The sequence below is a fragment of the Calliopsis andreniformis genome, chromosome 3 (genome assembly GCF_051401765.1).
Source record: "Calliopsis andreniformis isolate RMS-2024a chromosome 3, iyCalAndr_principal, whole genome shotgun sequence".
Lineage (NCBI taxonomy): Eukaryota > Metazoa > Arthropoda > Insecta > Hymenoptera > Andrenidae > Calliopsis > Calliopsis andreniformis.
Window position 1 is genome coordinate 24,051,397 of NC_135064.1, and position 16,615 is coordinate 24,068,011.

Genomic DNA, 16,615 nt, shown 5'->3' on the forward strand with positions numbered 1-16,615 from the left:
TCACAATTTGTGTGTCGATCACGCAAGTATAAATAACCCCACGATCTGTCGTTTCCTCAGTCGCACTCCGGCTGTTGGCCGAGTCAGATTGTTCTGCCGATCTCTCGGGCGTTGGCTGGGGGTAACTCGGGCCCACTCCTGACAGCCCTTCCACTGGTCAGCCCTGACCCCTGACTACCCTTTCCACTGGTCAGCCCTGACCCCTGACTACCCTTTCCACTGGTTATTCCTGACCCTTGACTATACTTTTTACTGGTCTTTCCTGACCCTTGACCACTCTTTCCACTGGTCATTTCTGACCCTTGACTACCCTTTTTCCTGCTCATTCTGACCCTTGACCACTCTTTCCATTGGTCATTCTGACCCTTGACTACCCTTTCTACTGGTCACTCTGACCCTTGATCATCCTTTCTCCTGGTTAACCCCCACCGCATCCCCTCTCTCCCTTTATAAAACCAATAACTTTTGAAAAAGTGAATATCCAACACTAGGTGACACACTTCTATAAGACATCGTGGTTCTACCCCTCATTATCTGCTCCTTACTTAAAAACTACCAACAAAGAAATGAAGAAACTAAATACAAGTTTTACATGTAAGGGTGTTGGCATCTGAAACTACTTCAGCTCAGCTTGGAGCTCACTCTCCATAATTTCCAGACACCCTCTATCAACCCTCAAAGAATCGCCGACATCAGGGTATAAAGTATGTATCTCGACACTGGTTTCATACACGCCATCGAGATCGCTTCGCCAGATTCAGACGCGAGACTTACCCCTATCGAAGCAATTTCATCTAAGATCGCATTATTAATTTTCCGAATTAGCAAGAAACGTAATAGCTTCCCGTCTGAAGCACCGATATCGCGAAATTAAGGAACACCGTGCTATAACGACCGTTCAACGTGTATAGATCAAACTAGATATTATCTGCATCGAGCAGCGTTACCGAAGAATGAGCACCGGGAAGAAATGAAATTAAGAAAATCTCCGATTCCGGTAATCAAACAATTTATGCACGGCGCCAGCGTTCAAGTTTGCGGGCCTAGACGGTCGAAAGTTTAATCGAGGGGAACTTTTTCGATTCTGATTAAATTAATTCTCGGCGAAGCATAAACTGTCTCGGTGACTCAACCGCGCGAGCCAGCGGAACTTTCAAGACATCACATTTTATTTGGCTACCGGGGGAGACAAACGCGATGTCCGATGGTAATCGTATTATCGACCAGCTTGGACCAGATGCACAGACCAATCGGACGCATCCACGACATCCTGGAACCGAATCTGAAGCTCGTTGTACGCGTCCATCAAATGTACTACTGCCATTCACTGATTCGAGCTCATTCCCTATGTAAACACTCGTTTCAGTTTCATTTCGCGCGTGCACTGGGACCGCGATGGGCTCGTATACCGATCTATCAGAATTTCTAGTCGTCTCGATGAGTCCTCACTCAATGAACAATTAATAGCCGATCGTGGACCGAACTATGTGAAGCAAACTTACGCGAGGGAAGAGTTTATACGATATGTACAGAAGTTGAAGCAGCAGAAGTTATATTTGTCTTCTATGTGGAGAAGGCTGAGTGACTTTTATGAGATTCGATCATAAGGGCTAGTTTCAAGATTTTTTTTCTTTTCTTCGTTTGAAACTATGAGGTTAGTGCTTTAAATATTTTTTACGTGGATTTGGTGATTTGTGTACGCAGTGTATTCTTGGACTTTTTGGTTGGTATTGATATTTTATGACAGTTATTTTTATATTCAAAGCTATTTTGTATTTAATATAGAAAAATGTTTCCACGTGAATTCAGTAAGTTCCCACCCAACAAATAAAATATTCGATATCATCAAGTCCATTACATTTTTTCGAGCTCACCCATGGATATAACAATACCTACCCTTTATAAGCCAGGCTCACGGATCAGTCACACGCGTACGACATCGTTTGAAACGTGTGTCACGCCATCGGGTTTACCCCTTGCCCCTATTTCGTCACGCTTTTCCTCCGTGTTACAAAATCGCGCAAAGTTCATGCTCGATAGAGCATAATCTCGCCGGTATCATTTACGGGGAAATTGTTGGAAAAATAATGATGGAAAGTCGTCGATTTTCATCCTGGCGCAAGTAAAAAATTCGTGACACTTTTAGCGACGATCCCAGCTGTGCGATTATTCTCAGCTCGTGCCTGTAAACGCTCATCGGATGCTTGTTTTGCGGTAAAGGAAGGAGACTTTTTATTCAGCAGGTAATTGAAGATTTCTCGCGAGTCTCTGTCGACGCCCCGAGAACGACCCCTTCGCGATCGAAAGTTAAACAGTGAACGCTTCACGTCCGTAGTCGTTCCCTAGGGGGCTGTTCTTTTTTCATAGGAACCGAAGGAACGCTACGCGAGGTCGGTGTTCCTCGGTTCAAAGGAAAGAAATTATGCCGTTTCTTCGAACAATGGGACTGTTTCTCTCCGGTGTATCGTATTATCGGCGAACTATAGAAGCGTTTGTCTGCGCTCAAGCTTTACAGCAGCTTAGATCTAGATCTAGATTGATCGTAAGGTATTGTGCCTTCGAGGCGCTTAAGCGTCACGAAACCTGCGAAATACTTGCTTGAGGATCAGCGACACGTTCATGCGCTAAATCTCGAATACTACGAACCTCGATTATTCAAAATTAGATCATGCACGTGAACGCTGTTGGTCTATGCTAGACGATACTTTCTGAGCTCTACATTTTGCCCCTCTTTTTAACTATGCATCAAAATACATAAATTAGGGGCAAAGAATGGGGCTGGTTTGATAAATTCGGTGACAACGAGCACGATAAAATTCGTGCGCTATCGCGATAACAACGCTAGAAATAGGGAGTATCGAGACAGTATAGTCAAACGGGATATCCCGAAATAATAGAAAGCTCTCGTGGCGTAGATAATTGAGATTTTACTGTGACACGAGCGAAAGTACGACAGCGAAGGATAGATGATTGGAGTTAATTCAAAAGGGAGGGGTTGCGTTAAGGCAAAGAGAGAAATCTAGGTGTATATACATAGGTGCATGTATCAATTAGTGTACCGTGTTGGTGATGTCTGGTGGCTGTGTATTGCTGTTCGTATCGCGCATGCTGGCAGGGGATATGTGTTGTTGTTCTTGTATCCCTGTCGATACCGTGGTGGATGTATTGTAGGACTGCTTAGACGTTACCTCATTCATGTAGGACACTTCTGACAGTGGGACGTAGTAGTAGCCCAGGAAACGATCCCACAGGAAACCTTTGCACCAGACCTCCACTAGAAGGCCCGTGTTCATATCGTTCGTTTCGCTAGATAACAGACGAATTCAGTGTTCAATTATGGAGAGAACGATTGTATATACACATTTAAGTAATAACAAAGATCAATTAAATATATGCATACAGGGTGTTTTAAAAAAGGGTTCAAGACCTTGAGGATCGAAAGAAATGTTCGATGACACTTCTTGGTCTTCTTGATGAGTACTATAAATCTTTAGAATATCGGACATTTTTTTTTGAAACACTCTATTCGCACGACAAAGTATGTAGACTAATTACTATACAGTAAAATTTCGATTAATTGAATCTTAATTATCCGTATCCCTTATTCACAATTACAGCTATTCCATGGGACAGTAATAATATTATAATTGAACAGCAATTGAAACTTGAACTATAATTGAATTAGTTATTAAATTAAATTGAAAATAATTAAATTAGTCATAAGAGCTAGGCACTTCAAGTTCAAATCACGTCTTAAGCTGGTTAATCGTGATCTTACTGAACTATATTCATAGTTTAACAAGTTCCGTCTCTGAAACGACTTTAGCATAGTAGACTTATTGATTATATTATTGCTATGTGTGGTAAAACTTATTCTAGTACTTGTGCTAAACTTTTCTTCTTACGGTAACGAAAAGAAAGGAATCACCGGCTTACTTGAAACTTCTGTCCTTTATAACACCACGTATCTTAAGGGTAATGTTTAATACTCTTTAACTCTAACTTTGTTAGTCCAATTTCATACAGCCTTCCGATTGCAATTGATGTTGTTATTCATTAATTATCACATAATTATTAGTTTATATCTAAGAAGTTAGGAATAAAGTTAAGGAGACCAAACAGGGAAGTTACTTAATGGTCTCCAAACAACTCTAATTAAGATGCTATCTGACTTCCATTAAAAGCAACTCCTACGAATCCAAGTGAGCTTATTAGTCAACCTAAGATATTAAATGGATGTAGCTCATAAATGTCAATTGTACGTTTATTTAGTAGTACAGCCAATAAATGTGTTCTCGATAGAGAAATATCGATCGGTACATCCTCGCGGTTCTTATTTTTAAGCGGTCATTTCGTCACAGGTTAAATAAATACGATTTAAAAGTGGCCTGGGAAGCACGTAGCCGCACGTCAAAGGGAAAGTAGGTTAAAGGTTCGCAAGTTGGCAAGTAAGGATTTAACGGTGCCAGTAGGGATATTTCAGAAAGCTAGGATCCAAAATTCTCCCATTTTCCTCCGCCACGACTCGCAATTGTCCTCCTTATATATTTACGACGGTCGATCAATAGCGTGTTCTTCATCCCGGCCACTTGACGCGGTCTTATTTTTCCTCGGAACGAAGAAAACGCTCCGCCGTGATTAAAAACCTTGCCAAGAGAAAACGAGTGGTCTTCTATCAAATTTAATAATAGTAACAACATGTCTTCATTGCACGGTAATATTCATAAGTTGCGAATTTACGCAAGGAAAAGAAAGAAAGAGTGAATATTATTATAACGTTGCGCAAAAAGGGAGCTGCAGCTGCACTGCCAACTAAGTTTAAGCTCTCTTGCTGACTCTTATTAAAATCATACTATAGAACCAAGTTTCTCTTCATTTTACGATAACGTCAAGTTATTCAAGTTATACCGTAACTACGATCGTATGGAAAGTTTACTTTATCCCTGAAAGATTTAATTACTGTTAAATTTAATCACTGACGTGCTCATCATTATCCATTTTCCATTTTCAAAATTATTTATTAATTATTCCTTCAAGTTCCTTCTTTTATATAATAATTCATTGAAACTGAACATAATATATTAGCTAAGCACTGATGTATTGTGAGAAATCGAATAGTCATTTCGACTGAAAAATTGCCAGAAATAATAAACTGCAGACTCGTGTAGCTATTTGTTTCTTTCCTTTTCATCGAACCTGTCTGCTCCCGACTCGCGTACGTATCGTAACGAAAATGCGGCTCACGTTCATAACGTTGCATAACTTGGCACAACCTGATAGACCCTATTCGTCTTTAGAAACCTGACCTAAGGCTCGTGCAAACGGAAAAACGGTAAGACTGCAAGCTTTCTTAGCAAGCGTGAGAGAGCTTGAGTCGAGCAATGGACTTTGCGTCAAAAGTCTGACGCAAACTTGAAGAGAGACCGCTTGTCATCGCGAATGCTTTTAGAATGTCTATAATTTTTTTCTATCCTTTAGGTGGCTCCCTTTTCCAAAAATAGATTCACAAATGGGACCACTATAGGTGCAAGTTATGAAACCTCGCAAAAATTTGTTTCATCGCAATATGTAAAATGGTCAGCCTTGTTGAATCTGGTCTGTTCGACGGAACAATTACTTTTAATTAAAACGTGTAATATGAGTCGTGGCTCTTTCAAGTTACAAGGCTTTGAATTATGGCTGTACGGAATTTTGAGATTCTTTCTCTCGTTAATTGTGAAAAAGCATTCTGTGGTGCCTTTTGCAGGTCTTTAATGTAAATGTTGAAAACGAGAAAAGTGTCACTACGTGTATGCATTCAAAATTACGAGGTAGATTTAAACAGACCAAAAAGAATGCAAATTCTACTTTTTATGAGAGGTACCAAACCAACGAAATCCATAATTTTGTATTTTAATTCAAAGTCATCCAAGTTCTCAAAAAAACGATATTTAAAACTTCAAGTCTTTAATAGTGAAAATGATGAACTGGATAATTGGAATTTGGAATGCTGTCGAACCTTCTCAATACTTCAAATCTTCTAAAAGAACTCCCATTGAAATCTACTAACTGAATCAAAAATACTACACAACCCTTCATTCAAGAATCCCAGTGGCTCGCCGAGCAAGTAAATACAGGAAGGGCTGACTAATAATAAAAAGTACCTTTAAATACTCCCGCCGTGAAAATTACCCAGCTCCTCGGCACGTAACACCGCCAGAGCGTGGCATCGAAAAGGGCAACGACGAAATTATTAATAAAAATATAATTATACCACGTGGCAAGAGCCAGGGAACCGAGAAATCGATAGGCGAACGGAAAATATCACGGGGGTGAAGGAAAAAGGATTAAAACGCGAAACACAAGCAGCGATTAGCTAATCGCGCTATCGCGAACGCGCTATCCCATTGTGCTGGCTAAGCACCTATTTATACATCAGCCATGGATCGGATTACCTCTTAAGGGGGTTCGATAGTCGATCGCGAGGCTCCACGGTTCGGAGCCTTGACGCAAACTCGGTAATGAACGGCGGGGCCCGATAACGCGCACACTCCGACCGTCTCGGCAGCTCCCGTGCTCGCCCTTATCATTTTTATTCAGCGCCGAGCGCAGGGTATTACCCAGCTGGGCAGAAAGTTCTCGGAACCCTCCGAGGATGTACCATGAATCGTCAACTTCCCGAATCGAAATTTAAATTCGAAATCGAAACGCAGTTTCTCCCCTTCGCAATCAAATCCCTTCCCCTCTCTCCGCAGAACCTCGCTTCTTTTTATTGGAAAACTTGCTCAACTTGCTCAACTTGCTCAACTTGCTCAACTTCGCAACGACCTAGGCATTGTCGTGGAAGTCGTTTCCCACCTATTCTCGCATACGTACCGCGGTGCCTTCGTATACTTACAAAAGAAAGTCTTGCTCCCAGCATGGATTGGCCCCTTTCACAGTGACTGTCGTTGACTTCACGTTCTGCAGCTTCAGTGTTACGTAGGAGTTGAACTGATCCGCTGTAAATCGTCGATCGTTTTCAACGTCGCCAGCTGCCCGACGATTCTCTAGCTTTCACGAGCGTGGGGAGCGTCGTTCCTTTATATACGAGAACTCGATTGATTACGGGGCAAAGGGGAGCGGCGTTGTTCTGTTCGTAAAAGGTATCCGTCCCCGCGAAAATGGGAATGTCAACGGTGACAAATACGCGGGCATCGGGCTATCGCAAAATTATTTGCAGTCGGACAAACCTGGATTTGTCCCGCGCAACCGCTAAATTAAACGTTACTCGCCCGAGCACACGATTCCTACATGGAAAAAAATCGTCACATACATCCTGCAAAAGTACGATAGACTTTTCTAGGATCTGTAATATACCCTTGTAAAACTAACAAAAATAGCTTGTTGCATAGTAAAAGTAGCTTTATTAAATCTACAAAATCGACTTTTACTAATTCTATTAAACTCAGATCTGTTAGAGCATTTCTGTAAATTCTATAAGAGATTTCAATAACTTCAGCTCAACATTTTTTCCTTGCAACAGTTTTTCAGACTGCCTGGGATTTGTGTTCCTCGTAGACTCGTAGAAGGTCAAAGCACCTCGCGGGTATGTCTCTGTTCCTCCTGAATGCATTCTGACGCTCGCGATGCGAATAAATAATTCGAGGCGCTTTATCGAAGACACTCCATTCGACACGCAGCCCTCGGTGCCTACGTGGATCCCCTTATCAACGGTGAACGTCAAAATATTGATTAATACGTTGTAGTACGCGCGAGCCACGGAATTACAATTCTGCGTGCGCCTTCCGCGTTGTTACCGCCGCGGGCGATTTTAATTAAAAAAATCCTTTAATTACCGATGCAGCCGAGTTGTCGCATTTTGAGCACGTACACATCTCGAAAAACGAAAATATATTTCCGGCGCGAACGAAATTATTGTCCCTGGCAGCGCGAACATCGTGGCTCGTGATAAAAATCAAGCCGTGACGCTGCCATCGCGAGTCGTTATCCCGCGGACAATTAAAGCGTTGTTTATAGAAACTGTGAAGCACCGTGGAGTGTCCTCTAGCTCATAATTAAACAGGACCGAGTGATCGTAGTTCGAGAAAATATTTCCCAGTGACCCCTCGAAGCTTGACCCGTCTAACAAGCCGTGCTGGCGGAAAACATTTATAAGCCGGCATCGAATCGATAACAGACGTAGAGGAGACATACAGAGAGGTATATATAGAAAGGCAACATTCTCGAGGAATTGCGATCGTTTCTCAATTTACGGAGGATAGGAGCAGACTCGGGCGGCGCGGTGCAGGCAAACCGTAAAGCTCCATAAGCTTTCACCCACGCCGAGCTCCCTACACGCGTGTACATTCTGGCTGCTAGCTCCCGATAACCCGTGAAAAAAGGTCCGAGAACGCGAGGCTTTGCGATATCTGCCGCGTGTGTTCGATTACTACGCCCGTCACCCTCGACATTTTGCTTCACGCGCAACGAAATTCTCTGGGCAAACAGAGGACCGTGGAACGCTGCTGATTCTGGGAATTTATCCTAGAAAAGGTTGCCGAATCGAAACGGACTTTGACTCGAGTTAATTAAAAGTTGTATGGCTGGGTAACGAAAGAGGACACGGTCTGACGAAATTGAATTCGGAAAAATGGAGAAAAATGTGGAGATATTCTTTTGCGAAATTAGTGCTGTCAAAAGGATGGAGATAACTTGGGTGGACGCGTGTCTGATAACGTTTAGGTTGTTAACTCGGCGCTTGTTGTATGGAATAACCGCAGAATAACAAACGTATTAAATTTAAGAGGTGGCGGGATATTTTCACTAGTAATTTGGGCTTGTTTAATACGAATTTGTCAGTGACCCAGGAAAGCTGATACTGTTTAGGATACAAAATGGATACAAAATACTAGCGGTTGCACAAAGCAATACAATGATAATATCCCTTATCGGCAATTGTTAACGTAATTGCTGGTAAACGAGTTATTAATGATGATTACGGTGACACTGTCGCAATTGGAATATACAGTCGTGAACGACGGGTCGTTTGGTATAATTGAAACACGTGTTACAACCTTATTTCCGTGAAATCTCGTTACATTTGCAGCTGTACGTTATTGTGCATAAAGAACGCTTAGCCTGACTCGCATGATGTATTACCTGTCTTCGTGATTCTCCAAACAATTTCTCATTCGTGCGTCTGTGGATTGTGCTAATTCGATTTGACGAGAGTAAAAATGTTGAGAGTGGCTATTTCAGCGTAGGTATATGTACTTGGACTTTTTATCTTGACTATGCTGCAGTAGAAGGTATAAAATACAGTCCAAACATGCATTACAGGAAAAAGTTACACTGGAAATATGTGATATATTTTTGCATAATTAGTAAAATGAATTAGTGTAACTATAGGTAGAATATGTGAAAAGGATAACTCTATAAACAACTGTAGATTCGTGAAACTTTAGTATTCAATAAGTATTGGTTCTTCGAGCTAAATAAGCAACCCTGAATGCCTAAGTTCCAATACAGCTATTCCAAGGTATACTGAATCCAATAAAGAAGGTTCAAGGATTAATAGGTATCGATAAACGTGTTCTACGACACGTAGGACTCAATATATATAATTCCCCGATTTGTGGCTCCCAATACACATACCCGAGAGCATGTACAATTCGATATGAAGAACCCATAGACTGCTATGTATTATCGGGCGTTCCAAGACACGTAGGACCCAATATAGAGAATCCTGCATCCGTCAAACTGAATACAAACAACCCCGATGAAGCAGGTCCTGATCGAGAAAATCTCTGAACTTTTCAAACACGATACATGCCAAAATCTTGCAACAGAATACGCATGACCTTTGATCTTCGAAACACACTAGCGATGAGCCAACATTCACAGAATCCGATATCGACATTTGAGGGACGCGTTGACACAAGGAGAAATTAAGAGGATCTGAGAGACCTAGAGTTATAGACGATCGTGGAATTTAGAATATCTCAGAGGGATCTGAGAGTCTGAAGGTTCTGAAAGCTTCACAAGGCTGGAAAGTCTGTGGGATGCTGGATACGTCAGATCAGCCCTTCAAATCCACAGCACCCTTCAAATCCATAATAATCTCTACGTGCCTATCATCCTCAAATAGGAATGGGATTCTTCAAAATATGAGTCACCCCTATAACAGAGGGGACCAAGAACCGGAAGTACAAGTAAGGAAGTGGCAATTCGATATGAAGCTATAGTGAGGCACGAAACAGAAAAAGGAAGCATAATTAAAAAATATTTCTTTCTAGACTCTGGACTTATTGTTCACCTACAATCACCATTTTTCCTCTTGTATCTTCGATCCTCATACACTCTGTATTTCACAAGACATATCTATTGTACTTCTCCTGCAGCATGTAACAGAGAGACACGTGCCCATTTAAATCCGCGACGTACGATCAAGGAAAAGCTATGTAAACATTGCATCCTATAGCCGTCCTTACGCGCGACGTTCACGGAAAATAATGATTCCCGTGGCTGGTAGCTGGCTAGGGACAGCACACGTGCCAGCATTCACAGGATACAAAAAGACACGCAATATGAATGCAAAGTTACTGAAAGTCTCAAGGCTTTTATCTGTCACGGCGCGGCGTGAAACAACGCGCGGCGAACCGTCGGAGGCATAACAGGAAATTACTGCGATCTGGAAAGTTTAAACGTTAACGTTGTACGTATAAAAGGCTGCCCTTGCGCGGCGCAAGTTATCTCGCGTTAAACAATGCAAAACGCTAGGAACCCTGGCTCCGTGGAAACAGCGAATGGTTAATTTTAGTTTCACGCCGCTAGATTACCACGTCTTGAAATAAAAAAATGACATTTCCGTCCGATGTAAGCCCTCCGCGAGATATCGCATTTCACGAGAGTGAGAAATTCCAGGGAGCAAAACACCGTGATTCAAGCTCTGAATAATGAATTCGCGGCGTTTTAGATCCGGCTGCTCGAACGAGAATCGCGTGAGATACGTATCACCTTTGACGACTTCGAGAATAATTCGCTATTCTCTTAAAATAAAAATCAGTACGTAATAAAAACAGACTGCTACTCTAGCTGCTGATGTTGTCGCGACTCGGTAATAAATGACCCTGCGACAGCATTTAGGAGTCTCTTATCCGGCATGATCCGACGCACAATTTGAAAGCATTTGTCACCGTGACTCTTAAGAGTGTAACAAGCTTGCACGCGAACAGGAGCACGCATTATTGTTGGTTTATATCTGTGGCTGTAAGGCAAAATGACTCGTGTTACATTTCTAAGAGATTTGACTTGTGCCCTTAACTCAAACCTAAAATATAGAATTTATATCTTCAGAAGAAAGGTATTTCAAAAGAATTTTTTCATTTAAAAATAAGGATTTAAGAAGACAGGATTCTATGGGACAGTACTAAAATGGAAACCTTTAAACGCCAATAATATCTAGGAAAGAAAGACATGTGGCTTAAAGTAAAAGTTGGAGGTTCAATTAAGGTAAAAGCTCAAAGTTTCTAAATGCATTGCTCATGCGACTTTGTCTTACAGCCACTGAAACTGTATAAGCATTCACATCTTATTACCCATGCCCGAAGGAAACCGCCCTGCTGTTTGTCCATGTCTGAACGAATAATATAAACCAACCCTTATTTGCATGTCTCCAGACAAAGTGAAGGAGCTTTCGAGGAAACCGCTATTTGCAACGTCGCGTAGCTGGGATCCCTGTCCCGCCGCAGAAAAATTACTTCGGCATGAACAGAACATCGCCATATTCCGGCCGAGGAGTCACATACCCTCTAACTTGGAACTCGTCCAATCGGAATGCAACAAATTTTGCGCGGTCTCCAGAACTGGAGCGTGAGCGGGGGCTTCGTTTCATGAAAGTATTGCTTCGATTCCGATTTCGGAAACAATCGAACGACGACGACAGATCAGTCAGTCTGGACGGAAACGCGCGCCACGCTCGTGTAAGCATCGAAGACCAGACAGGAACAACTTTGCTGGAAGTTCAAGAGTTTTGGCCGGTCAGGGCTGTGAGGAAGTCGACCCCCACTTTCTGAGTCTTGTGTGTACTTTGGTGTTATGGATTGGATAGTAGGAAGCGGGAAACTCTGAATCTTTTCTTCGTGAAACTCTGAAAATAAGGTGTTGCGTTAACCATCTATTAGTGGAGTGTTGGTATTGGGAGAAAACCTGGCTGGCACAGATAATAGGTAGCTATTAAGAGCAGTCAAATTTGTGTCTAAAAACTACTACGAGTAAGAAAAATAATTACACAATATTCAACAGATATCTAACTTTGTCAAATTGCTCAAATTTTATGCTCTATCTACTCTAAACAGACTCAAACTCAACTACTCCTAACTTCACTCAAGGACCGCAGTGGGAGTCATCATTTAGCACCCCTGGGTGGCCAAAACTCGTGAACCAGAGTATAAAAGCAGTCGGTTGTTCCTCATTCCAGGTCCTCCCATTAACTTCTCTCCATTTTCTTCCACTTGGTGGTCCCCTTGGATACAAACCATCCTCGCAGGCGAACCGCGCTTTCTTCACTGCAACAAAAAAGCAAAGAGGGGAATCAGAGGTGGAACAGATGATTCATTTTGGAGATTTATTCGCAGGACACCGGCGAGAAGATAATATTAACGATTTGTGGGCCACTTGATTTCGCTAAATCAACTGGAACGAACTGCGTGCAACGCGTACGAGCGTCCATAAATGCAATTAAACCGCACCGGCTCGATTAAAAGCACACCTACGTACGACGGACGGCACTTTCGGAATAATTAAAACGAAACTGGGTTATTCCACTTATTTGTCTTAACGCAAACAGGCCGATGGGTAATTTCATTTGCCCCGAGTTCGGGGGCCAGTCGATTGGACGGAGATGAAGAGTCACGCGAGCCAAGGAGTAATTGTATTTATTTAGACGCTGTTACGTTATATTGCGCCCCTGAAATTTATTACCCTCCACATTTCAATCTCCCATTTATTTCTGATTAGAGTGATTGAGATATTGCCGTTCGTATTATGAAAAGTATATTGGGGATAATTAATTAATATTTTCAGGTTAAGAACGTATCCATTTTATAACTATAAAGGATACTATAATATAATATAAAGTAGAAATATATTTCAAACATAATGTACCAACAATTCGAAATAAAATATAGAATCAAATTGTATCAAATTGCAGACATCATTCTATTTGAAAAATAGCAGCCACAACTGCCCTCAGCAGGTGTATCACGGAAGAAGATGGCAGTCTTGTTTTCCCAAGAAAGGCCATTCGAAAACTATCCCATTTCAGGAGCTATCGTAGCACGGTTCCTCTCAGCCTTGATATCAATTCCTCGCACGGCGACGATAAAAAGGGAAAGAGACCAAAATTGAAAGATTTTCGAGTATATAGAGGACTGTTTGACCGAGACGGAACTCATCCCTCCATCTTTAGCTTTCATAAATAGCAGCCACTTTTAACCACGTCCCGAGACCGAAGACATATACGCGGAAATTGAAGCCGACGCTCGTGAATTCGATTTCGACGTTTCACGATTTTCCATTCAACATCCACCATCTGAATAAATCAATTCGCCGCAATCCACGTGTGACACTTCAACGACAATGAGCCTCGCCTTGAAACGGCTTCCATATATGCATTCGACGAGAACCAGTGGTAGACAGATAGACCCGCGCCCCCGATCGAGCTATTCGAACACGAGAAGGGAATTCAATTTCTTCCAGCCGCGATGGCAGCGGAGACAGGGATCGAAAAAGCATCGGTAACGACATATAAAATGCACTTGACCGACTGCTCTCGGAAGAGGGGCTACGCCGCTAACGAGCCAATCAATGCATCCATGTGAAAATTATAATTATCAGGCGCTACCCGATGAACTACGTGATAATTAATTGCTCACGTCTTAATGAACTGCGCGGGAAGCAGTCCCTGCAGCGGGGAGGCTTAAGAACAATCGTATGCTGCGATTGTTGTTCGCTCTTTGTACCGATGACGGTTCTCAGAATTAGCAAGGATCGATCAATCGATCGAGGGAGTTTGGAATTGCTGGCTCTGACGTAGATATTATTAATTTTTTAATTAATATTTAACGCTAGAATTACGGAAGAAATTGAAGTGAAAATTAAAATGCAAATGGATAGAAAATTCTCGTTATTGAATTGCGTACTTTTTAGAAGATTATTTCTAATAATTCTAGGGTTAAAATAAATACCTGCAGAATAATCTTTAAATATTATGAATTATGTTTTATATCTACTTCGTTTCTGAAGTTTCTTTAACTAAAAATATCTGAGCCTAGAGATTGTGCTCAGCATCACCACTGCTCAAGAGCAAAAAAAGAACATGTTCTGAATACAAATGTATCGCCCGTTTCAATGCTCTCTGATCGAGTATTTTGACTTTCATGTATCCCAAGCGACTAACCTCATATTTTGTAGGTTCGCCGCAGACTTATGGAAAATCATTGGATCTCACCCTCTACCTGTTGACAGCAAATTGCTAGCGTCACGAAAAAACGAAATCGATCAACCTCTACCTTCAAAATGGCGAACATTAAACTTGTTTAGTTCTTAGAATTACTATACCCAAAACAAGCAGAATTTTGTAAGCACAGGATGATGTAAATGTAGATTACAACGCTTGCCAACTTAACATGCTGTTCCATTTACATGAATCGGCGTATAAAAATGCAACATCACGAGCAAGTGCGTGTCATGTTGCCCGCTAGTAGCGAAGTCAATATTTCACTGGGTCAAACGCTACTCTATGGGGGAATTACATCGTTATCGCGATAAAAAGTTAACGTCTAGTAACTTCCTGACTGCCAGGACACGGAATTTGACGCGAGGATGTAATAGAACGTTGTGTACCCGACCAGATATTGTAACGGACGTCGTTTCAGCACGTTTTATCGAAGCAGGGTAAGTCTGACAGCCCGATTAGACTTAATAAGATTCAAGGAGGCCTCTAGGTCAAACAGCTCAAGCTCATTTTCCACGTGTGAATAATTATATCGATCGAAACAATAACAGGCAATTGCGGTTAAGGAGAATAGTGCGTGGCAAGGTTAATTGTTCTTCAATTGATTAATACTCAATAACACTAGATTGTCGTGATAAAGCATGTGTGGGTAGCTTACATTTGCGCAGAAGGGGCAAGAAGGATGTGGTATACCAGAAAATCCTGAATTCTGGAAATGAAAATGAAAGGAGGGAAATGAGTATAGGGAAATGAAAATACGTATTTTGAAAATATATAGCTGACGGTACCTATATTTATAGAATAGCAGTCTGAAATAATGTCGGTGTTTAAACGCCTCAGGATTTGTTATTCAGCACGTGGATCTGCAAAAAACTGACGCGAATCTTTTTTTAAGACACTTCTAGCGAAAAGGTCACGAAGCGACTCGTCTACGTATGTTCTTGGGGCAAACAGATACTAACTTGTCCGGAGTTCGTGCTTCCTCGTACCTGTGCGTACCTATAGATAACCGTGCAAGGACCCAACGAACCAGAGAAGATTCAAAGCGATGACCTGTACTAATAAATGCCAGACAACGCGTTCAAAACTGGTGAAGCAGGTAGCCTTACGAGGTTGGACGCCACTTCGTCTAACGTAGACTTATTCTACTTGCTTCTCCGTAAGTAGAATGAGTCAGGATAGAGGCTGTGTTCCTACTTTATTTTGTAGTTCCTTGCTAACTATAATTTTAACTACATAGTTACGAACTTACAGTATGTTATTGGTAAAATATTTTATGGGTTCATTAATAAGTGACATATTCTACTTGCAGTAGTACAATTAGGATAAATTGAGACGTTTTTTCGTGAAATCAATTGCGGTATAGGAACGACTGCAGTAAAGTTGCTGTTATAAATTTGAATATTTAAACATTTGAATATTTGAAAATTTGAATATTTGAAAATTTGAAAATTTGAATATTTGAAAATTTGAAAATTTGAATATTTGAAAATTTGAATATTGGAGAATTGGAATATTGGAAAATTTGAAAATTTGAAAATTTAAAAGTTCGAAAATTTGAAAATTTAAAAATTCGATAATTTGAAAATTTAAAAATTCGAAAATTTGAAAATTTGAAAATTTGAATATTTGAATATTTGAAAATTAATTCTGTATGTTTAAAAGAGTAGATACAGAAAAGAGTGAATTCCTGTGGAATTCAATGCACATAGAAGCAACTTAGAACTTGGCTGGGACCGTGTGATCCGAGTAGAAATAAGCGTATTCGTAAATGGCTCGTTAATGTACTGTGGTGCGTTACAGTAAAGGACTCGAGGGCACGAAAGGATCTCGATACTAATTTTTCCACGTTAACGCAATCGCTTGGAGGCACGTAATACGCTTGTATAATAGCGTATTAGGTCGAGCGAGCATGGGTCAGCGTTACAATTCTCAGAAATCGTGACTTGTCGAGCTCCTGAAATACACGAGGACGTTAAAGTTTCATTCGGCCTGCATTTATTTTTTTCTTCTATTAAACTGCTTCATACGTGACACGAATTACCTTTCCAGCGAAGAGGAATATTCGAGCTTGATTAAATATGAATATGATTCTGAATTCTGTCGATACAATAAAGAATACAAAGAATACCAGTCCAC

General features: G+C 41.2%; 1 protein-coding gene across 1 annotated transcript in view; it reads right to left on the reverse strand.

The window, feature by feature from the left end:
* LOC143177354 (uncharacterized) overlaps window positions 1-16,615 on the reverse strand; it is a 91,741-nt gene that overhangs the window by 54,206 nt on the left and 20,920 nt on the right. The window contains exons 2-4 of the mRNA XM_076375229.1: window positions 12,498-12,527; window positions 6,878-6,980; window positions 3,189-3,306 (exon numbers count right to left, since the gene is read on the reverse strand). Coding sequence (XP_076231344.1) covers window positions 3,189-3,306; window positions 6,878-6,980; window positions 12,498-12,527 — 251 coding nt within the window. The remainder of the gene's footprint in view (window positions 1-3,188; window positions 3,307-6,877; window positions 6,981-12,497; window positions 12,528-16,615) is intronic.